Source organism: Rattus norvegicus, chromosome 10, assembly GCF_021556685.1.
Source record: "Rattus norvegicus strain SHRSP/BbbUtx chromosome 10, alternate assembly SHRSP_T2T, whole genome shotgun sequence".
Lineage (NCBI taxonomy): Eukaryota > Metazoa > Chordata > Mammalia > Rodentia > Muridae > Rattus > Rattus norvegicus.
In genome coordinates, this window is record NC_141543.1 from 89,236,350 (window position 1) to 89,259,346 (window position 22,997).

Genomic DNA, 22,997 nt, shown 5'->3' on the forward strand with positions numbered 1-22,997 from the left:
AAAATAAAATATTCTGGCATGGCAGTCCACACACAGCTGTGATCCCAGTGTCTGGGGAAGCTGAAGTAATCCCAGGACAGCTGGAGACACATGGGGACTCCAGGTGAGCTGTGTCTACCCAGCGAGACCCTGTCTCGGGAGTGGAGAACAAACAAAACCCAGCAACAAACTGGTTGCTGAGGGTGTGGGCATACGTGTGTCTTTCATCCTAGCAGTCAGGAGGCAGATGCAGGCAAACCTCTGAGTCCCAGCGGAGTTGAAGCTCACTCTTCCCTAGGGAGGTGAGCTGCTAGGGCACAGGGAGGTCAAAGCAGAAAGGGGCAAAAATAAAAAGTGCCTTTAAGATGTGAACCAGTGGGGTTGGGGATTTGCCTAGCGAGCGCAAGGCCCTGGGTTCGGTCCCCAGCTCCGAAAAAAAAGAAAAGGAAAAAAAAAAAAAAAAAAAAAAAAAGATGTGAACCAGTGAGGCTTGAGCCCACTCAGTGAGCAGCACCTCAGTTAGCAGCACTCCCACCCTCCTTGGCAGGGAAGATGTGAGCTTGAGGCTGAATGAGCAACACCTACAGACAATCCAGAAGCCGTGGAATAAAAGTACCATCTCTCCTTAGCCTCGACGCCGCCCTGGGGCAGAGCGTTTGCTCGCACGCCCCCTTGCTCCCTAACAGTGAGGCTTCCGGGCTGACAAAGTGTAGTGGCAACAAAGAAAACAGGCTCAGGAGGTGGCCGCAAAGGACAGAACTGCGGTTTTATATGTGGCAAAATATCTCTCCTAGAGGAGTACAGACAGACAGACAGACAGATGGGCACGAGACAGTAGATGGGGACGGGGAGCGAAAGGTTGGGCAGTGCTATCTTCTAACCTGTTAGTGGAAGCTGTGCCCCACCCCCGGAAGGGGTGGGGCAACATTGGCACAGGAGGTGGCGAGACAGGCATGAGGTGCCCATCCCTGAGGTGGGCAGCTGGGCAGGGCCCAGTCCTCGTTGGCACAATCGGCTCTCTCTGGACCAGCTGTGATGCTGGGGAGGGGCAGGGCTGCTGGACTACAGGGATGCCGAGGCTAAGGGAACCCCAGGGGTGAGGGGCTACCGAGGCCTCTCTTGGGGAAAGTGGACACGGGAAAGGACAGGATCACAAGAGGCAAATACAGAGAAGCAGCAGCAACCAAGACCCCTAGGGGAGACCCAAGGTCCTCAGGAAGCCCCTGAATGGCGGTCACCTCATGGGCACCAACACATAGAGCCTGTTCCCTGGGGCCTCGGGGTGAAGGTGAAAGAGCAGGTTTTTTGGTTTAGAATGAGGTGGACCCAACGTATTCATGGTCTCATGGTCTCCACACCCAGGCGGCACGGAGATGTGGGGCTCAGATGCAGAGGGCCCCTCTCTTCTGATGGCAGCAGGCAGGGTATGCTGTAGACAAAGCTCATTCCCGGGGGGAGACAAGGGCTGGAAGGGGTTGCGGGGGGCAGCATCTTGAGTTGCTCACTCCTCAAGTTTCTAGGCCCTGCTTTCTTGCCATGACCATGGAGGGCAGAGAGCACACACTGATGCCCGTCAGTTTGCACCCAGCTCTGCTCCCCAAAGCAAGCTCTTCATGGGTTTCCAAGCTGTGGCTTTCACCCACCAGAGAATGCTGCTAGGAAACTAGGTTATGGAATGGATATGGTGGGGGATCCCGGGTCTGGGGTTTGTGGAAGATTCAGCGGGTTCTCTTCAGGAAAAGCACCCAACCTTTCCCAAGTACCCCTGCGTTGGTAGAAGAAACCCCTCCACCCCACCCCAATTAGGACCTCCGCTTACAGCCCCGAGTAAAAAGTTAAGGAAGTGCACCTTTTCTCTGGGAGGGAGAAAGCCCCAAAGATGGGGAAAGGGGGCACTTCAGAAAGTAGGTATTCCCCCATCCACCCACAGCAGTTTAGGGAAAAACCTACAGCTGGGGATTAAGGACCTCCCAGGAGTTGGGAATGATAACCACCAAAGAAACCCCAAGCTTTGAGCAAAGGCATCTGAAAATGAGGGACAAAGCGCCCCCTGGAGGCAAGACACATCTTGGGTGGTGCGCCCCTCTGCCCTCCCCTCCCCGAGTTCAGAGCCTCTTCTCTCCCAGAACTGCCCCTGCCTCTCAGCGGATGTAGACGCCTTGTCCCCAGCCCTCCAGCTCATTCTTATTGCGCCCCAGAACCGGCCCACCACCCTCCGCACAGTAGCGGGCCTTATTCCGGCCCCGGTTCCTGTTGTCGGTCATCTCCTCCTCATAATCTTCCTCCTCTTCCCAGGAGCCCTGCCGAGCTGGTGGTGTACCTCCCCCTGCAGGGTCTCCAGGCCCTGGGCCCTCTGAGGGGTCTGTCTCCATGTCCACACACGAGTCTCCTGGCTCCGTGTAGGCAGAGTTTCGGCTGCCGGGGGTGTCAGCATCAAAGGTGTCTTGGCGGGATAGCGCCCGCAGGGTGCCTGCCCGGCCAGGTGGGTGGTTGCTGGGGTAAAGGCCTGGGGGCTGGCCCAGCTCCCCGGGGTACTCGTGCACACTGGCATGCTCCCCAGTGGCCCGGTCCAGCGGCTGGTCCCCGGAAGCAAGGTAGGGTCCCTGGTTAGCAGACAGACGGCACGCACCATGCAGATCAAGCAGGGGTGAGAAAAACACAAAGCAAGGCAGGTTAGTGATGGAGCCAAGACACCAGCCTGGCTCCTGGAGCGCGCTGGCTCTAGGGGTGGGGCACACAGGAGCAGAGCGATGGCTGAGAGAGCTGAGCCTAAGGACAAGCCTTAGGACATTTGCTCAGGCCATTTGCTCCTCCCTCTAGCAGCCTGAGGGCACCCAACTTCATCAGAGCATGAACTCCCCTAGTAACCATGGTAAGGAGCCCTGAATAATTAGTCACCGCTTCCTCAGCGAGTGTTATTAATGCTTTCCTGGGTTAATCATCGTTAACAGCTCATTAGTACTGCCGCTCATTAGTCGTTGCTCGGGTTAGTCAATTGCTCCAATTTCCCCAATACACTGAAATTTCAGCTCAAACTCACTGACCTCCCCCAGCTTCCTCTGCCCACACTAGACCTCAGTCCCAGGCTTCCAGAAACCCACACTTCTTCCTTAGACTAACCCTGAGTCTCCAACGTTGATGAGATTCCTTTCCTGCCCCCTATAAAGCTCTCAAAGCCGCCAATTGGAAGAAGGCCCACGACTCCAGTCTCTACCCTCCCCATCTCCACACCCACAGCTGGAGATCACAGGGTGGCCCGAAGCCCTCATCACCAGTAGCTGACAACTCCTCCAAGAGCTGTGTGACAGAGCTATCCTCTCTGTGACACCATCTTCTGGTTAGAGCGTGATGGGAATTGCCCTAGGGCACCAGCTTCCCAACTGCTTCTGGGAGCTGGTTTATGGCAGTGGGGCTGGGCAAAGAAGTGCTTCTGTGGTCCCTGAGGCTGGGAAAGGGGAGGCTAGGCCTCCAGCTCCCCGTGAGTGGATGGGGGGGGGGCTCAGTTTCACTGAACAAGTGGGCTCCCACTTGAGATGCAGCAGTCTAGAATGACTTCATGGTGGTCTGGCTCTAAGCCAGACCATACACACACTTAATGGTGTGGGCTCAGAGATGGGCTGTGGCTCCGTGGGAGGAGAGCCTTTCTTGGACTCTGTTTCCCTGGGAGACGGTGGAAGGTACAGCTTAGCTCATAGATGCTTCAGCTGGGTCCTTCAAGGATTGAGGGATGTCAGGGAAAGGCAAGTTTTCTGGATCCGTTGGCCCCCACTCTGTTAGATCTAACGTGGGTGTGGAGCTGAAAATTGTAGTGCTAGCTTGTAATTCCAGCCTCCAGGAGGATGAAGCAGGAGGATTGCCTCCAGTTTGAGGCCAGTCCGGAACACTGAAAATTCCAGGCCAGCTACTGCCAGAATGAAACTGTGTTTCCAAAAAGCCAACAACAAACCAACAACAACAAAAAGAAAAAGGCGTGGAGTCCAGCGGACAAGCCTATTGTTCGTCCTCAGATTTTCCTCCTAGTACCTGGACTTAAAAGAGGTCCTCAAGTCCAACAGACAGCAGATGCAGTCCTAAGGGACCAGGTCCAGGGAGGCAGCACCAGCCAGCCCCCAGTCCCACCAAAAACCACAGACACCAGATGCTGCCGCTCACCACGTTTTTTACAAAATAAAGCTCTTCCCTTCCTTCCTCACGTGCCCTGCACTCCAGGGTGGGAGGAAAAACCGGAGGGACATCGGCTACATGGCGTGCTCCTGAGGCTGGGCCACTGCGTCGCCTCCCCGCGGTGAGGCCTCCAGCCCGCCCCAGAAGCTGAGATTTCTCCTGAGCGAGGTGAGCACCTGTACCTGGAGGTTGGAGACGGGGGCAGGGCTGGCAGCCAGAGCGGCGGTAGCCATGGTGCGGTTCAGCAGCGGATTGGGTGGCGTGCTGCTAGGCGGGTGTGTGGCCTTCCAGTAGGCTTCCAAGTACTCCGCCAGGTGCTCGCAGGCATCTTCCAATTGGTTCTCGTCCAGGATTATGTCAAACATTTCCTGTGGAGGTGGGGTTAGGGGCGGGGCTGGGATGAGCGGGGGCGTGGCCAAGGGTTGAAGGTGTGACCTGGGTGCAGTGGGTGGAGTCAAGGGGGTTGAAGGACAAGGTTAAAAGGCCTCTGGATGTGGAGCAAGAAAAGGACGCTCAGACCTACAAGTGACCGAACTCAACCCAACTCCCTGTCATTCTAGGGATAGGGAAATCAGGGCACGACTCTGCAAGAAGTTGAGACGTGGCCAACCATTTGGCAAACCAGCCATCCCTCTTTACCGAAGGGCCGGTTTAAGAAGGACCAGTTTATACCAAAAGACCTGTCCCACGTGCTGTCTTCCATGCAGGCTGAAGGAAACAGGAGAACCCCAAAGGGCACCTTCCCTTCCCTCTCCTGGGTCTGAGCACTCACGGGGGGACACTGTGCCAGCTTCTCCGAGGCTGCTATTTGGACATTGAGGTGTTTGGATTGAGACTTCCCTCGGGATTTGATGAGCCTCTGCAGTACCTGGTTGGAGGGGAAGAGAGAGAGCCAGCTAGAAGGACACAGGCAATGACCCAAGTCTAAAAGGCAGATTCTGCTTGGAGCCAGTGGGAAGTCAGAGTCAGAGCGGTGGAATGTTCCATGATTCTCTGTCCTGTGCATTTCTGCCAAAATGAGCTCACAAGCTCTGTGTCCACTACACGAGGCTCAGGCTTAGGGCAACACGCAACACGGATGGACAGACAAATAAATGGACAGATGCACACACACACTTTCTCACATAATCACATGGCACACAACACACACTCATACTCATACACACACACATACATGCACGCACACACTCAGACACTCTCACACACATTCTCACTTTCTCACACACTCATGCACATACATATTCACGAGCTCATACTCAAATATTCACGCAACACACTCATACACTCATACACACACACTTGCACACACACACTCGGACTCGCACACATTCACACACTCACCCACACACACACTCATACACTCACACACCCCTTGTCCACAGACTATATTCTAGTTCTCCAGTCTCACTCCCTCTTGTCCAGCAATCATCCTTCATGGAGAAACTCCTGGCTGGATGTTAGCATTGCTCCAGGCTGTTGGTCATTGAGATGAGGACTAGCTATAATGCCCAGGCTCACATCCAACAGGTCCTGGGCACCAGTGATCTGCGGCCTCCTGTCTATTCTCCTGAGTGCCACTCTATGCTTCTCTACATGACTGATTTAGTCCTCCTGAAACTTCCTGGAGGAAGTGTGGCCTTGCTGGAGTAGGTGTGTCACCGTGGGTGTGGGCTTTAAGACCCTCACCCTAGCCGCCTGGAAGTCAGTCTTCTCCTAGCAGCCTTCAGATGAAGATGTAGATCTCTCAGCTCTGTCTGCACCATGCCTGCCTGGATGCTGCCATGCTTCATCCTTGATGATACTGGACTGAACCACTGAACCTGTGAGCCAGCCCCAATTAAATGTTGTCCTTTATAAGACTTGCCTTGGTCATGGTGACTTTTCACAATAGTAAAACCATAACTAAGACGGGGGAGGGGATTATTGGGGCAGTAAAAAAAGCTGAATATGTGCTTTTTTGTTTTTTGTTTGTTTTTTAAGTCAGGGTCTCACTATGTAACTACAGCTGGCCTGGAACTCACAGAGATCTACCCAGCTTTGCCTCCTGAGTGCTGGGATTAAAGGTGTACACCACATTTTTAGTTAACATAGCGTAGCCCAGGCTGTCCATGAACTCACAATGTAGCTGAGGCTGACCCAAACTTCTGACCCTCCTGACTCACTCTCCCAAAAAGCTGAAGTAAACGAAACGAAGGCAGATCTGTTCCTAAGTGTGTGCTGAGAACTGAACCCAGGGGCTCATGCTTTATTTGTGAGCTTACAATTTATTATCTTACAAATAGAAATGAAAGGCTCAGGTGGTGGTCACACCTTTAGTCCCCAAATGCAGGAGGCAGAGGTGGGTCATCTCTGCAGCACAGGCCTGGTCTACATAGCGAGTCTCAGGCCAGCCAGGGCTACGTGGCATAAAACCCTGTCTCAAACAAAACCATAAATGAAAATAAATAAAATAAAATCGGAGCTGGGCATGATGGCACAGACATCCCAGTACTCCGGAGTCCGAAGCAGGAGGGTCTGGGGGATGAGGCCAGTCTTGGCTACATAATAAGAACAGAGATCAATCAACTGGAATAAAATAAAACTGGACTAGCAGTATCGCCTGGTGGCACAGCACTTATGAGGGAGACGTTGGGTTTGGTCCCTAGCAATGGAAGAGGTGGGATTAGGCAGACCAAAAGCTCAAGATCACCAGTAGCTCAGTTGGTAGAGTGCTTGCCTCCCAAGCCTGAAGACCTGAGTTCGAACCCAGAATCAACATTAAAAAGTTGGGGAGGGGAAACAGAGGATCTGAGTTCAAGGCCAGCCTGGTCTCAGAAAAAGCTGGGTATGGTGGTGCTAACATTATTCCAGGGCTGGTGAAGTAGAGGATGATGGGTCCCTGGGACCAGTCAACCTACCAGACCAGCTGTCAACCTAGCCCACCAGACCAGCGAGAGCTCCTGTCGCAAAAACACCTGGATACTGTTCTCTGGCCTACACACACACACACACACACACACACACACACACACACACACACACACACAAGCTCTTGACATGAAATAGTTCAAGATCAGCCTGGACAGAGGAGACCCTGTCTCAGAACAAAAAACAAACAAAAAACCAAAACCATGTTGGTGGTGGTGGCACACACCTTTAATCCTAGCACTTGGGAAGGCAGGGGCAAGAAGATCTCTCTGGTCTATAGAGTGAGCTCTAGGACACGGAGAAACTGTCTCAAAAAACAAACAAACAAACAAACCAAACCAACACATGCTAGCTTGTGCCTGAAATCCTAGCACTTGGGAGACAAAGTCAAGAGAATCGGGAGTTCAAGGCCATCCTTAGCTGCATAGTGAATTAAGAAGCCAAAGCAAAATTACATGAGATCCTAAAAACAGGAACCAAAGCTGACGGAAAGAATAGGGTACCTTCGTGGGCACCAGCTTTTTACATAATTAATGCATTCAGTAAGTTTTCACAGTGATCACTGAAGCGTGACTAAGCAGAAGATGGGGAAACTAGGGCACAGAGTTGCTAGGAGAGCTAAGTGACAGCCCAGGGTAGGAAACCCAGGCACTCGGAGCCCACGTCCATAACCTGGGTGGAGGAAGCGAACCTGTTACTTTCTAGGTCACAGAATGTTTCTGCATCCATTACACTGTTTGATCTTTGCAACCTCTCCACGCTCAGGTATGTAAATCCCATCCCTCCATCACTTCTAATCCTAGAGTCAGGTGTGCTGGCTTAGGCCTGTAAGTTCAAGGCTAGCCTGGGCTACAAGTGACCCAGCCTTCAAATTGATTAACTGGGTGAAAAAGTCAGAACAGAACCTTCACCTAAATCCTTCCTCCATGCCTCTCAAATCCACTCTAGTATCTACAGGAAGTTCATGGAGCCAAGTGTCACGTCACATGACTGATCCCAATACTTGGCAGGCTAAGATAGCAAGAGGATAGCAAGTTTAGGCTACACAGGGCCACCCTGCCTTGCAAAGGAAATACTGGCTCAGCGGCGAAGAGGACTCAAATATGATTCCTGGCCTCCAAGTTGGACAACTGACAACCAGGGAGATTCTGTGCCTCTGACCTCACATGCACATACTCACACACATATACATAATTAACGAGAATAAAAAGAAAAATTTTGAAAGGAGGGAGGAGAAAGTTCGTGGCATCCCTACCACCACCCTCTGTGTCTAAGTCCCGCAGGAGCAACTTTGTACAGCAAAAAAGGCCTGACTTTAGAAGATTCAAAACTTTCCAACCACCACACAGCTGGGCAACCTTGGAACAAGCTACACCAGTTTCTTTCATTTTTCTGACCCGGTGATGGACCAGAAGATTGGCAATGAGACCGACCTGTGTAACCCTAATAACATTTACAATATCGAATTCACAGGAGGTGCAGTGTGTCCACTCTTTCCATCCATATATCCACATGAGACTCACACAGAAGGAAACTAAGGCCAAGGCACCCGGCCAGGACCCGTGCAGCCCGCCTGTCTCCAGAAGCGCCTTGTAGTCCGTGTCCACCATAAGCACCAGCTTCCTGCACTCACCTTGGGGGATGTGATCTTGATGTAAACAATGATGGGGGCCAGCGAGGTTTTAGAGAGCTGGGCTGGGTGGTTGATGGTGTCGGCGTCCAGGGCAACCAGCTGCAAGGTCCGGGCCAGCTCGAAGATCCGCTCGATTTCACTCTGTACCTCAGCTGGGGCATGGGGACGGAGAGGGGATCGTAAGGCACCCCCAGGAGGCAGTGGAGCGAAGGGAAACTTCTGGAGACTTCCCAGTACTGTACACCCCACCCACCCTGACAGCCTGGGACGGGGAGAGTAGGTGGTGGCTCACCCAGGCTGGAGCGAGTGTTGGAGCGCTCGATGATAATGTGTTTGCTGGGGTTGTTGAGGACCGAGCGCTTGGCCAGGGAAATGTCAGCCGTTACCCGGGTGATGGAAATCCTGAAGGACCAGGCGGGGAAGGGGTCAGGGGTTGGGTGGGCAAGAACATACCGTCCACTCACAGACTCCAGGCCTGCCGCCCTCGTCTCTGTCTAAAAGTCCCAGGGTGGTCCCTTTAGACATCCTGGGTACCCCCAAGTGGGAGGAAGGAGCCACAGTCGAGTGGAGAGTCAACTCTCAGGGTCCTACCTGCCATCAAACCGATGCTTCAAGAAGTCAAACAACGCCTTCTGCATCATGTCAGTTACCTGTCAAGCAGGGGTTAGAGGGGAAGGGAAATCAGGCCCTGAAACCACCCCCCAGGAGGTCCACCTGCTGGGCATCAGGACCCCCCTTCCCACCTTCCTTCAAAACTTTGAGATGAAGGTGCCTCTAGAATCTGGGTGGGAGCTTCCTCAGGGTCTGGGGCCCCTGATACAGCTTGATTCCCATTGGCCTCTTACATAGCATCTCCAAAGGGGCTCTTAAGAATTTTCCTCAGAAGATTGGGCCCTCCTGAGTAAACTTCCCACGCGTCAGGCTCCCTTAAGGGTTTCCCCTGAAGGTATATGAGCTTTGGGGCCCTTTAGAATAGCTGCACACTGTGAAGGTCTGGGCCCGTACTACCCTTTAGAGCTCCTACCTCATAGCCCTTGAGCGATGGTCCCACCAGGATGATGGGCCTCATGGAAGGCACCACGTCATAGGGGGGCACGTGCTCTGTCTGGGAGGGAAGCAGGGAAGGGAAACCCCAAAAGGAGAGACGGCATCAGCCCCTCTCCCCAAGTGTCTGGGCTCCCCGTGCAGTCTTTCTTCCCTCTGACCCCAGAGCCCAAATGTCGGTGTCAGAGGGTTGGGGGTGGGGGATGGCCAGGCAGGACTAGGAAGGAGGGTAAAGGGAGAAAGATCTGGAAACAGGTATTAGAAGGGCCCCCAGCTCATCCCCAGGGGGGCAGACACAGAAGGCTGTCATACTCACCGACTTCTGCTTCTGTTTGGCTGGGTCCAGAGATTGCCAGGATGGGGAAGGGAGGGAGAGAGGGGAAGGCACCAGGCAGGGGTAGAGGGCCAGGAAGGAGCCAGGACAGGAGAAGGGGCAAGAGAGCAGGTAGACGAGGAAAAATAACAGGCATGCGTGTTAGTGACAGACAGAGCCAGAGAAGGTATGGGACCCCGTGCCACAGGGGAGCAAAGGTGGCCTTGGAGGCTGGAGGCAGGACGGACAGTCATCCAGTGGATTTGAGAATAGTGGGTCAGGCCTCCTGCCCTCCTACTAGCTCTGAAAAGAGCTAGAAACACTGGATGCCCCTAACCCAGGGCCCACACTTTGCCCCAGTGTGTATCTGCCTATATATTTTAAGGGTTCCCTTGAGGACCTGTTCTGCATTTAATAGAGCCCCTCACACATCTACTCAGAGTTGGAAAGGGACAAATGAATGCTATTCCATTCTCTTCAATCCAGAGCAGGGCATATATTAGCCACAAGGACCAAACTGGATGTGTTTATTACTAGACAAAGCAAGAGCTGCCTCTTCCTGAGAGGCAAGGAGTGGAGTTTAATGAAGAGAGGTGTGTCCCCAGCCCAGCCCAGCCCCGTACATCCAGCTAGACAGAAAGCCCAGAGACTTGAAGCAGAGAATGAACCACATCTGTACTACTGCAGCCTCTTCTTTGCCAAGAGCTGGGTCTTGACAGGAAACCAGACGGAATTACCTTCTTAAAAAAGGGGATGCGCTTGCCGTGGGGTGGCGGCGTGGTGACACTGCTCACACTAGTCTTGGCAGAGCCACCGTGCTCCCCTAGCTCCGCCTCCTCCTCCTCTAACTCTAGGGGGTCTAGCTCAAAGGCAAAGTTAGTCATTTCGTTACCTGGACCAGTCAGGAAGGAGGTGAAGGGAGAGGAAGAGGGAGATGAGCACGAGACACAGCGTAGAACACAAGGATGGGATGGGGGAGAAAGAAAGAAGAAGTGAATGGAACGGGGCTAGGAGAATGGATGGGAGATGGGGGTATGGGGGAAGGCAGAGAGATGGAGCTACCACAGAAAGGGACAGGAGAGACGTGACAGACTCAGCTCGGAAGATAGCCTATCCTTAACGGAGCGGTACTACTGCGTGTGTTTGGGGGACTCAGAATTGGGGTACCTCCTATCACAGGGAGGAGGGACCACCCCTGTGGAGAGACCACCCCACCCAGGAAAAACTCTCCCTCCCCTGGGTTGCAGGCAGCTCTTACCACTGGCGGGGGGTGTGGGGCGGCGGGTGCCAGTCACCACATCTCCCAGACTGGAACTGGAGTTGTCACCTGACTTGCTGTGTGGGTGGAGAAGCAAAGGAACTGATGAGCAACGGTGGGCGTGGGCCGGGGACTTCGATGCTTCATTCGTACATGCAGGGTAGTTATCCAACCCCCCCACCCCCACCCCTTAAGGCCATGGGCAGGTCCATGCCCTGGAGGTCAAGGATTAGCTCTGAGGTCTCCCCTCCCTGCTGGCCTCACCAGGGAGAGCCAGTGTCCTCCCCATCCCCTCGGCGGACACCTGGAGCTGAGGCGGTTTTGGCGCAGCGTCTGTTCCTGCAGCAGGCGAAGGCTGTCCAGTTTGACAGGGCTGGGGATGAAACCAACCTCACAGCCTTCCTTCACCAGCCTCCCGATCCACCAGTCATTATTGTATTTCTGTGAACAAGAGACCAAGAGGGAAACTGGAGGAGGGAGCCATAGTTACCTTCTAGGGAGACCTCCAGGCTTCGGACCCAGCCAGTAAATGGCTCCCTCAAAGAAGCCCCACCCCTGGCTTCAGCCTCTGATAAGATCCTCCCAATTTCCAAGACATCAACCAGACCAGGACTCTGTGTGAGCATGGACCACCCTCTGTTAGAGAGAAGGGAAGAAAACTCCCGCCTCCGAGATTCATGCCGTGGGTAGGAGTGAAAGCAGACGCGTGCACCAGGCACACCACCGCTCTATCACGGGGCTCACAACAAGCCCTCTCAGCATCTCTGTGACTTAGACATTACCAAGCAATGAAAATTAACTGGGCTCAGAGAGGTGAAGAGGTTTGCCTGAAGGTGCACAGCAGACTCAGTCCAGATGCGCACAGCTCAGCAGGTTTTTCCCACTAGACTTCCAGGTATCCCCCTCTCCTGACACCCCTCCTACACCTTTAATGTCCCACCCTCGCCCCATTCCAGGTGCCAGGAGTTCAGCCCACCTCCTTGATGTGCAGGAAGTCCTTGGGCTCAAAGGTGATGGCCACTCCCTGCACTGGCACCTCATCTCCTGGAGACGGATTGTAGCCAACATTTGTCCGAACAGCAAAGGCCACTGGTTTGGTCTGGAGGGGACACAGGAGGTGGATGAAGGCGGAGGGCCAAAGCTGAGGAGTACCTCCCTTGACTGGGATAGTGACTGTGTGGTTGTTCAATTTGTAAATAAATTATTCATTGAAATGTATACTGAATGGGTTGTGTGGTTTCCCGTAACTTTTACAATAAAATGGAGACAGGTGGGGCGCTGGGAAGATGGCTCATCAGATAACGGCATTTGCCGTACAAACTTGGCATTGATCCCCAGAACCTAATGGAGAGAGCTGACCTTACACGGGTATCCTCTGTCCTTTGTAAGTGTGCTGCAACTCACACATACAGCACCATGTCCAAACACATAAGAGCACATATACTCATTAAAAAGAAAAAAACAAAGACTGGAATTTAGGGCTGGAGAAACATAGCTCAGCCTGCAAAGCCGTCTGCCAGCAAGTTTGAGTGACAGATAACTGAGTCCAACCCACAGGACTAATGTGGTGGAAGGTCAGCCCCAACTCCCACAAGTTGTCCTCGACCTCCATACGTATCCCAGCACATACAGCACAGACTTACAAAGGTAAGATAAATTTTAAGTATTTAAACATGCAATCTATGGGCTGGAGAGATGGCTCAGTGGTTAAGAGCACTGACTGCTCTTCCAGAGGTCCTGAGTTCAATTCCCAGCAACCACATGGTGGCTCACAACCATCTGTAATGGGATCCAATGCCCTCTTCTGGTGTGTCTGAAGACAGTGACAGTGTACTGATAGACATAAAATAAATAAATGTGTGTGTGTGTCCATAGTATCTATCTGGTCAGCAGTCAACTCTCTCCTGTCACTATGGGTCTAAGGATAGAACTCTGGTGGTCAGGCCTGCAAGTGCTTTTACTACCTGAGCAACTTTACCAGTGCCCCACACACCCCCCCCCTTTTTTTTCTCTTTTTTAGATATGAGAAAAGGTCTTAAGTGGTCTAGGCTAACCTTGAACCCAATATGTAGCCAAGGATGACCTTGGATTTCTCCTCCTGCCTCTACCTCCCAATTGCTGGGATTAGACATGTGCCACTAAGCTTGGGGTTTTTTGTCTGTTTGTTTGTTTTGCTTTGTTTTGTGATGCTGGGGATTGAATCGAGAGCCATATCTGTGCTAGGCAAGCACAGCACCAACTGAACTACATCCTGGTCCAGGCCGCCATTCTTCAGGAGTCCTGACTTCAAATCAGGCCTGAGTTGATCACTCATCCAGTATAACCTCCCTGTGACATCCATAACACTTATCAGCTCAGTGACGCTCAATAATGTCCAACACAGTGATGTGAGCAGATACAGGTGAAGACAGGTGGCTCCCAGCACCCACAAGTGGCTCACAATGGACTATAACTCCTGCTCCAGGTTTCATATGCCTTCTTCTGGACTTTGTGGGCATCTATACAAGCTTAGCATACAGAAACACACATAAGTACTAGATAGATAGATGGATGGATGGATGGATAGATAGATAGATAGATAGATAGATAGATAGATAGAGATGTTGAGGCCCTGTGTGCTAGTACACTTTTTTTTTCTTTAATATTTTATAAGTACACTGTAGCTGTCTTCAGACACACCAGAAGTGGTCATTGGATCCCATTACAGATGGTTGTGAGCCACCATGTGGTTGCTGGGAATTGAACTCAGGACCTCTGGAAGAGCAGTCAGTGCTCTTAACCACTGAACTATCTCACCAGCCCAGTAGGGCATTTTTAAGCACAGCACTTGAAAGGCCAGTCTAGTCTGTATAGTGAGTTCCAAGATAGCCAAAGCTATATAATGAGACCCCGTCTCCAAACAAATAAATAAAGCGAACTTTTCTTTTAAGATTCACTTACTTATTTTATGTATATGAATGCTCTATCTGCATGTACATCTACACACCAGAAGAGGGCATCAGATCCCATTACAAATGGTTGTGAGCCATGTGGTTGCTGGGAATGGAACTCAGGACCTCTGGAAAAGCGGATAATCCTCTTAACTGCTGAGCCATCTGTCCAGCCCCAATAAAGCAGTCTTTTAAAAGAATTTAGAATTTGGTGGGGCTGGTGGTAGTGTATGCCTTTAATCCCAACTCTTAGGAGGCAGAAGCAGGCAGATCTCTGTGAGTTCAAGGCTAGCCTGGCCTACGGAGTAAGTTCCAGGACAACCAGGGCTACAGAAAAACCTTGTCTCTAAAAAAAAAAAAAGGGAACCTAGAATATGACATTTAACCTTGTTAGTACTTCCAGAGCATCAGGTACATTGTTTTGTGTACACTATGCTGTCATGGAAAAGTGGGGATGGGTGCGGTCAGAGGTCGATTGGCCCTGAGACTTCTGGCCGACATCCTCTCCTGGGGTGGCAATGTCCCACCCCTAGACAAATACCCTAGCACATATGTAGGCCAGGAACAGAGGTGCACATCTGGAACCTGAGCACTGGGGTTTCACAGCAGAGACAGGTGGATCCAGGCAGGCCAGTAAGGTCAAGATGGAAAGCTTCAGGGTCAGTAAGGAACAACCGAGGAAGACACCGAACACTGACCTCTGGCCTACATTACAGCATTGGTGGGTGTGTGCACACACACGTGTATACCATAAACACATGCCCATGCGCGCACGCATGTGTGTGTGTGTGTGTGTGTGTGTGTGTGTGTGTGTGTGTGTGTAGGTGCAGGGATAGCTGGATTGTAGAAAGTGGGTTTATTGTCCTTGTGGCGTTGGAGAACGGACCCAGGACCTTGTGCCAGCGAGGCAAGCACTCTACATTGAGCTACGTCCCTTGCCCAGGAAGAAGCAAAGTCCATCACTTGTCAAGCGAGGTGGAACTAGCACCAGACCCTTCACATGCTGCGTGAGGAAGAAGAGACCATCACAGCCTACACTTTCTTCACAGGGGAAAGACACAGGCACAGACCTCTGTAAGCAACTCATCCAAAACTTGACAGTCTGCCCAGGCTCTCTCAGGATGGAGGGTGGGGGAGGGGATGGGATAATGCCCACAGGTGATGCCCACAGGTCTTTTAGTCTCACCTTGGCTTTCTCGAGCTGGGCTAAGGCCTGGCGCTCTGCCTCCTTCCTTAAGGCTTCCCGGTCCTCCTCCAGGGACACGTCGGAGTCTGACGGCCGGCTCGTGTAGGACTCTGCTGAGCCCTGAAAGCAGAGAGGACCAGCTGAAGGCCAGCATCACTTCTTCTGACTCCTGGGACGGCATGGAGATGCCACCCATTCTAAAAATCCAAAACCCCATCAGCCCAGCACAATCCCACAAGGCCAAGAAAGGAGGTATTATTAGAACAAAGAGGCCAGGGGTCAAAGTTTGCAAGCCTGTGGGACGAGTGTGACCCTAGGAAAGGTGACAGCAGCCAGCTGGAGGTTAAGGCAGGTCTAATGACAGCTGCTTGGGGCTTGGGAGGGGCGGGAACCTGATAGGGGCACAGCCCGAGGGAGGAGTGCCAGGGGATGACTCTAACTCTCAGCTCCTCCTTCTCTGCCCTGCCCCTGAGTGGCCGAGGAGGCATAGCAGAAACTCAACGCCATCCTTTGCAGGGACTGTAGCCACCTTCTCAGGCCTGAATCCCCACCGCTGCCCATGGCATCTACTGGGATCACAGGGCCACCAAAACTGTTGATCAAGATTCAGGGGAGCAAAACACCCACCTCCCCAACTCCTCTGGCTGGGAATTTGTGAATAGGGCCAAGCTGCCTTATGATTTTCAGGGCAGAGCAGCAGGAGGTGTGAGGGAGAGTGGAAGATAGGTCCCTGCCCTGACACTAGGCTGCTAGATGGCAGAAAGTCCCGTTGTGAAGAGTGAGTGTGACAGGAACCCAAGGCGGACTACAGTCACCGTCCCAGAGTGCCAAGGACTCCGGTAGCAACACATCTATCAGATGAGACACATGGAAGCCATACAGATGTCACGGCACTGCTCACGAATGCGCAGACGTGTGTATATTTCGGGATACAAAAAAGTATGCTCGAGAATGTGGCTTCCAGAGTGTGTGCTGGGTGTGAACAATTGAGACACTAAGGGCGTCCCAGAGGTCTGTGTCCCTGAGTGTGGGAGACAAAGGGTGGCGGAGGACAGGATGCATGGATTTGGTGTGACTTCGGGAGGGGGTGGGCGGCAGACAAGTCTAGGAGGGAATACAGAGAAGACATGGAGTTACAGGTATGTGAGGGATTTCTCCTGAGGGCAGGAAAAAGTCACTTGGCCGGGATTGTCCATTGGTTTGTATTGGGAGAGTGGAGGCGAAGACCTACCTCTCCCTAAGTCATCAGGTGAGACAAGCATTACGTTCCCAGGGAAAATCCTAGAACGGGAGTTCACTGGAGGAAGGGTAGGCTAGACATTTGGGTGACTAATTAAACCTGGAGAGACCCAGAACCAGGGGGAGAAGCAAAAGACCCCCATTCTCCCTTGTTACACAGTCCCCCAAAACAAGAATACAGATGCCAGACAGGTGCCCAGAGACAAGTAGAGATGGACAGAGAGGCAGCCACTGACCCCAGCAGACTCCCATATGCATATGCATACACACACACAGACACACACACACACACACAGACACACACACACACAGACACACACACACACACACACACACACACACACACACACACACACACACAGCCAGAAATGGGAGACAGGCAGAGTAAAGGAGCAAAGAGATGGGCTGCAGAAAGGCCCTCGACAGCAGTTTGAGGGATTCTTCCACCCACCCACCACCTGCCCCATGCCCAGCTCACCACTACCAGGGTCCGGCTGGGCACCTCCATCCCGGCGCCCTCAGTGCCCAGCCCTGCCGGCCTAGGGGTGGCCCACACAGCCCGTTCCCCCAGGAGCTCAGGTTACAAGCAGAATTGCTACATGTGCAAACTGCTAGGGTATATTTAGCTCAGAGATGTGGCAAGGTCTGCCCCCCACTCCTGCCACCTACTGGGAGTAGGACTTGGGAAGCTAAGAGAAGAAGAATGGGAGTCTGTGGGGGTCTAACCCCTTGGCTGGCAAGGGGAAGCTGAAGGCTCTTCCTGTCTTAACAACAAAAGCATGGTGTCACTGTTTCTAGACCTGGCACTGGCCAGTTCTGGAACAGGAGGGCTAAAGGAATGATTACTACGGAAAGAACCTTGGATCTGTTTGTGTATTTTAGACACACTCAGATCAAAACCTCCCTTGGTCTCTGGAGCTAGGCCCGAGCTCACACATGAAAACCCAGAGGCAGAGGAACTCAAAATAAAGTACTCAGTTCAGTCAGCGATGGGTCTGCCCGATCTGCCTGCTACTACTACTTCTTTGTGGACCCAGTGGGGCTCTTACCCCAGGGGGCTCCTCCTACCAAGTGTCCTCTGCCCTCTCACCACACGCCTTTCCTTGTCTGATCCTGAGCCCCCCTTGCCTTTTTCGGGTACCAGGCTTTGTTGAGATGCTCAGTCGTCATAGCAACCACATGCCTCCTCACTGCCTCTCCCCAGCCTAAGATGGCCTGGGGTTGAGGGAAGAGAGGAAAGTGGCAGTTTTCCCAGCTCAGCATGAGGGCCCAGAGAACTACTGTCAACACCAACTCCAGCTAGGGATACAGGCTACATCCCTGTAAAATAAAACACCCCTTATCCCACACGTTGCTCTCTCTCTCTCTGCATATTTACAAGAGTGACGTTTGGAGTGGAGAGAGTATGTTCCTGACCCATTCCTGACTAGAGCCCGGTATCTCAGCTTATTTCCATGCACCTGCCTCAGCCCCACCCCACCACAGATTCTGGGGGAGGACATGGAAGCACACAGCCGGCAGGGGGAGTGGGTGACAGCCCGAAGCAAGCCAGGAGGAGGCAGGCCAGGCTGTCCCTGAATGAGATGACGCAGGCAGGCAGGCAGGCAGGCAGCAGGGGCTGGGAGCTGGTGCTGGAGGGGCGGAAGCAGTGGGTGCAGAGAGGTCACGGGGCGTCGGGTGTGGTAGTTCCAGGCAGGTGACAAGTGACGTGAGAAAAGGTGCCCCGCGAGAACGTCGAAAGGCAGTCTGCACCAGTCAGCTGCATCTCCCAAGCCCTCTTCCCTGTTACCTGACGGACAAAGCTGTTGGATGTGGTATCTGAGGAGGTGCTCCCATCTGACCTTTTGAACCGCCCTTTCCTCTTGCTGTATTTGCCCTGGAGAGGTGGGGAAGGAACAAGAGTGGAATCAGAAAGACGCCTGCCTTCCCAGTCCACCTCCTGCCGGGGCTGTGGCTGTATACGGTCAGCCTAGCTGGGGACTCTCCGCTCTGCCCCACCCCCACTTCAGCTTCTCCTCCTAGAGGTAACCAGTCTGAAAGAAAAGAGGGTCTTCCACCTCACGGACAGTGCCTAGACAACAGCCACCATGAGGAACCGTGCAAGAGAGCCTGAGATGCACACCCAGGAATCCCCGAATCAAGTGGAAGGCTGGGAAGCAGAAAGCCCGAGGAATAGAAGGCTCATTAGGCAGCAAAGCTAATTAAGATGCTGGGCAGGGCTGCGGCAGCCTCGGGGGGGAAGGGAGAGGCTGCCTGCAGCACTGGGGGGCAGAGGAAGAGAGGGGGACATCCTCTCCCCTGCATCTGGAGCTGAGGGGGCAGAGTGTGCTGTGCCCCCAGAGAGAGGAGAAAAGGCAACCCAGGGCCAGGCTTGGTTTCTCCCGAGCCCAGAGCGGGGAGGGAAAGGCATTCTGCTCTTGAAGACCCAAAGTCATGTTTCTGAGGAAGGAAAAGAGGGAGTCTCTGAGAAGTAAACATCCAACCTGTGGCCTGGTGCCTGGGGAGATTGTTCAGCTTCCCACTCTCACCTCCACCCTAGCAGAACTTTCTCTCAACCTCCATCCTGGCAATCAGTGTTTATATTCCTCCCAAAGGCAGGATCCACTCTACTCCCACGCCAGCTGCTACTGCCCATGCCCCATCCCCATGGTACTAACCCTGCTCCATCAATCTCAAAGGCCCTTAGGCCCCACCTCAAATTGAGACTAGGACATATAGTTCTGCCAGTACCAGGTAAGATGGTTACTCTCTCTTAGTGGGCTCTAGCTGGGGTGGGGGGATCCTGTCTGACCTCTCACACGCCAAAGTTATTGAGCATCTCTCTCTGTCTCTGTCTCTCTCCTTCACACACACACACACACACACACACACACACACACACACACACACAAGCTCATGTTCTTGGCCCTTGCCCAGTACAGAATGAGCAGAATGCCCAAAAGCTCCTGCCCCCAGCCTCTATCCCAGACTTTTTTAGACCAAAGAACCTAGGGGCACCTCAACCACACTGTAGGCTCTGACTCCTAAGACCTGGTAACAAGGAAGCCGATTAGTGACATAGTGACTCACACCTGTAATTTTCTACTCTTTGGAGGTAGAGGCAGGAGGATCAGAAGTTCAAGGCCAGCCCGAACTATATAAGATCCTATCACACACACACACACACACACACACACACACACACACACGGACTGAACATTCTATGGTCCTCTTTCCTTCTTTGAAACTAGACATACAGCTAAACTAGTGTTGATGCTCTCCACAGACCTAAGAGGATTCTTCAGTGAACAACCTCAGACTCTTTCACACCACTACCCCACCCCAACTGGGCAAAGGGAGTGGCCTTCAGAGGGACAGGGGACAGCTGAAAGGAAGGCATCAGTCAGCTGCCTCCCAGGCTCCAAGGGGCCTGGGGTGGAGAAACAAAGTATTTTTAGGTCTGACCTGACCCCCCATACACACCCATCAACCACATCATGTTGCTTACAGTTGCTCCAGGCTGGCCACAGCAATGCAAGGGTTAATGCTATCCTTGGAGAAGGACAAGTCCTAGAGAAATCCCCTGGCATGGCTACCACATACCCTGCTGGTCATTCTATGGGGACCTTGTATGCCCAAGAATGCCCCTACCTAGGGGTAACCGAAGCACATAGGAAAGTGAGTGTGCCAGAAGGCAGCGCCCCTCCCCCAGGTAAAACAGCGTCCTCCACTCCAACACAGTGAGTTGGCACCCATCCAACTTTCCAAACTTTGGAGGCTCCCACCCCTTGGGGTAAGGGGAGGGGTAAGTTAATGTGGGTGTTGGGAGTAGGGAAACATCCAAGGGAGAGATGGAGACCAGGTGACTAGGGGAAGGCCACCCAGAGCTGATCCCTTTCCCACCTTAGAAAGCCAACGCCTGAGCCTTCGAAGGCCTGTTGGCAACGCCCTCTGACCATCGTCTCTGCCTTTTCCCAGTACTACCCCCGCCCCACCCACACCCACTAGCGCCCCTAAACGTGCTCTGCGTCGCCCCCCTCGCCTGATTCGCTCTCCAGGCTCCCTCCAACTCCGCTTCTCAAGGCCTGGATTCCCCCCAACCCCCATCAGCATCCCCGCTGTCAGCCTGCTGGAGCCGGTACCCCAGCAGCAGGGACCTGGACGCGGGGGAGACCTGGAGGCGAGGTTGACAGGCATTCCACCCGCCTCCGCTCGCTCCGCAGCACCGCAGCCCGACTCGGGCCAACAGTCCATCGATCATTAACCCTCGGGAATGGAGGGTCGCGCAGACGTCCCTCTCCCATCTACGCGGGGCATATAACCCTTTCCTTCCCGGGATTTTCCGAGCCGACCCCAGGAGCGGTCTTTTCCCTCGAGCCTGGCACCTCGTCTCACCTGTGGGCTGGGGTCGAAGACCTCCATAGGGATCTCTTGGGAAGGTGGGTAAGGGCCCCGGGACATGCCGCTCTTCTGGACCATGGAGAGGATCCTCCGGTCCGGCCGCCCTCCCGGCACAGCCGGGCGCCCTCAGCGCATGGGAGAGGCCGTCCGAGCCGAGAGCAGCGCGGCGTCGCGCAGCCAGCACCGGGTGCAGTCGCCCAGCTGCACGCTCGCCGCCTTGCTGCCCTCCCGGCTCGCGCTCTGCTCTCTGCGGCCGCCGCCGCCGCCGCCGCCGCCGCCGCCTCCGCCCCTGAAGGCTCAGCATCTCCCCCCGCCCCTCCCTCGCTCCCGCCCCGCGCCGCGGCCCCGCCCCTCGAGCCCCTCAGCCCGCTGCGCGCAGACAATGGCCGGGCGGCGGAGCCCGGCTGGCCTCCCGAAGGCGGAGGGGCTTGACCGCTGTCCTCTGATTAGTCTGGGATGAGGTCTGCCAGCAGGAGACCAAGGGGAAACTGGCCTTGAGGCTGGGATGGAGGTGGGGGGCGTTTACCAGTGTATGCCAAGCGTTGATGGGGGTGAAGAGCAGGTTGGTTCGACTGGTACGCTTTCCTTTCTGTCCCAAACTACTCTCTCAGCTGGTCTCCCTGAGCGACTCCAGCTTGGGCCACCGGAACTTCCAGATCCCTGTGATCCTGGGACCTGGCTTTAACCCCTTTCTCCCCAGTGTGAGGCCCAGGCCGCCATGAAACTAGCTGAGTAGACCTCCCTCTCCAACTGACTCTAGGACTGCTGCCTGGAGGCTGAGGATGGATGATGGGGTGAGTGTCCAAAGGAGAAGGCCAACAGGGATAGTAGGAATGCTGTCCAGGGACCCAGGAATTACTTCGGCCTCATCAATAACTAAGGTCCCCTAGGCTTTTCCAAAAGGGCAGGAGTAAGCCCCTGTTGCTTCTTAAAGAAAGGAAAGAGGAGGAAGAATGAAGATGGAGGAGGGGCTATTCAAAACTATATTCCATGACTATTGACCTAGGCCTGTCTCTCCTTTATCCTTGTCCAAGGAACGAATGTCCCAGAACTGTGGCTAGAAGTAGGATCCTAGCAACTCCGGGCCAATTTGGCTCAGGCTCAGCTGGTTATTGGATCCTAAAAGGGTCGTCCTCAAGCCAAGCAGTGGTAGGGCACGCATTTAATCCCAACACTGTGGAGACAGGGTCAGGATGATCTCTGTGAATTCCAGGCCAGCCTTCTTTACATAAGTGACCCTCAGGACAGCCTGGGCTACAGAGAGAAGCCCTGTCTGGAATAAACCAGTCATTCTTTGTTTCCTTTAATACTATGTTGCTAACACTATGGTGTCTTTGCGGGTTGAAATTAATAAGAAGCCGGGAAGCGGTGTGATGGTGAACAGCACTGCTGGGGGCTAGAGGTCAGCCTAGATCTCATCTTAAGTTTGAAGAGAGACAAAACATGAATGAACAAACAAACATGCCCCACAACAAAAAAGATGGCTGGGGTTCTGGGTGTGCTTAATGAGCAATGTGGGGGCCATCTGTGGCAAGAGGGCACGCCAGTTCCTCCTCCTCCACCCAGCTCGCTGTTCAGAGAGCAGAGAGATAAGAAGTAAGATGAAGCCTTGCCAAGGTCCAGTGCCCTAAAATAAAGACTATTTTCTGTGTTCTGCTTGCCTGGAGCCCGTGGGCTGTTTAGACTCCTCACTGTGGACTCTGAGAGGTGATGGTTGATTCTCTAATCACATCATCTTCTAATAAGGACTGTGAGCAGTGAGAAAACCTTGTATCCTTCCATGACCATCGCCAACACTCGCAGGGTTCCTATCTGCGTATTGAGGACAACAGAGCTGGGCACAGGAATGGCATGGGCTTCTCTAGCTAGGAAGGACAACAGCAGAGGCCTTCAATCCCAGCATTCCACAGGCAGAGACAGGCCGGTCTCTGTGAGCACAACGCCAGCCTGGTTTACAGAGGAAG

The 22,997-nt window shown here is 53.5% G+C and overlaps 1 protein-coding gene across 7 annotated transcripts; it reads right to left on the minus strand.

Moving 5' to 3' along the window:
- Nucleotides 1-713: 713 nt before the first annotated feature.
- Cacnb1 (calcium voltage-gated channel auxiliary subunit beta 1) lies at nt 714-21,665 on the minus strand. Of its 7 annotated transcripts, none has more exon segments than NM_017346.2 (14): nt 714-2,582; nt 4,326-4,511; nt 4,916-5,011; nt 8,684-8,835; nt 8,976-9,085; nt 9,275-9,333; nt 9,708-9,788; nt 10,044-10,063; nt 11,299-11,375; nt 11,603-11,739; nt 12,275-12,397; nt 15,415-15,534; nt 18,443-18,529; nt 21,028-21,303. In NM_017346.2, coding segments are annotated over 14 exon segments (1,794 nt in total). In that variant the 5' UTR covers nt 21,112-21,303; the 3' UTR covers nt 714-2,120.
- Nucleotides 21,666-22,997: the final 1,332 nt, after the last annotated feature.

What these genes read in the sequence shown, in the direction of transcription:
- Cacnb1 (XM_087573820.1), bottom strand. Translation starts at nt 21,111, where the DNA reads ATGGTCCAGAAGAGCGGCATGTCCCGGGGCCCTTACCCACCTTCCCAA. An exon ending in TCTTCGACCCCAGCCCACAG is followed by an intron (nt 18,530 to 21,027) that starts GTGAGACGAGGT and finishes CCACCTCTCCAG; the next exon opens with GGCAAATACAGCAAGAGGAA. An exon ending in ACTTCCTGCACATCAAGGAG is followed by an intron (nt 11,740 to 12,274) that starts GTGGGCTGAACT and finishes TCTTGTTCACAG; the next exon opens with AAATACAATAATGACTGGTG.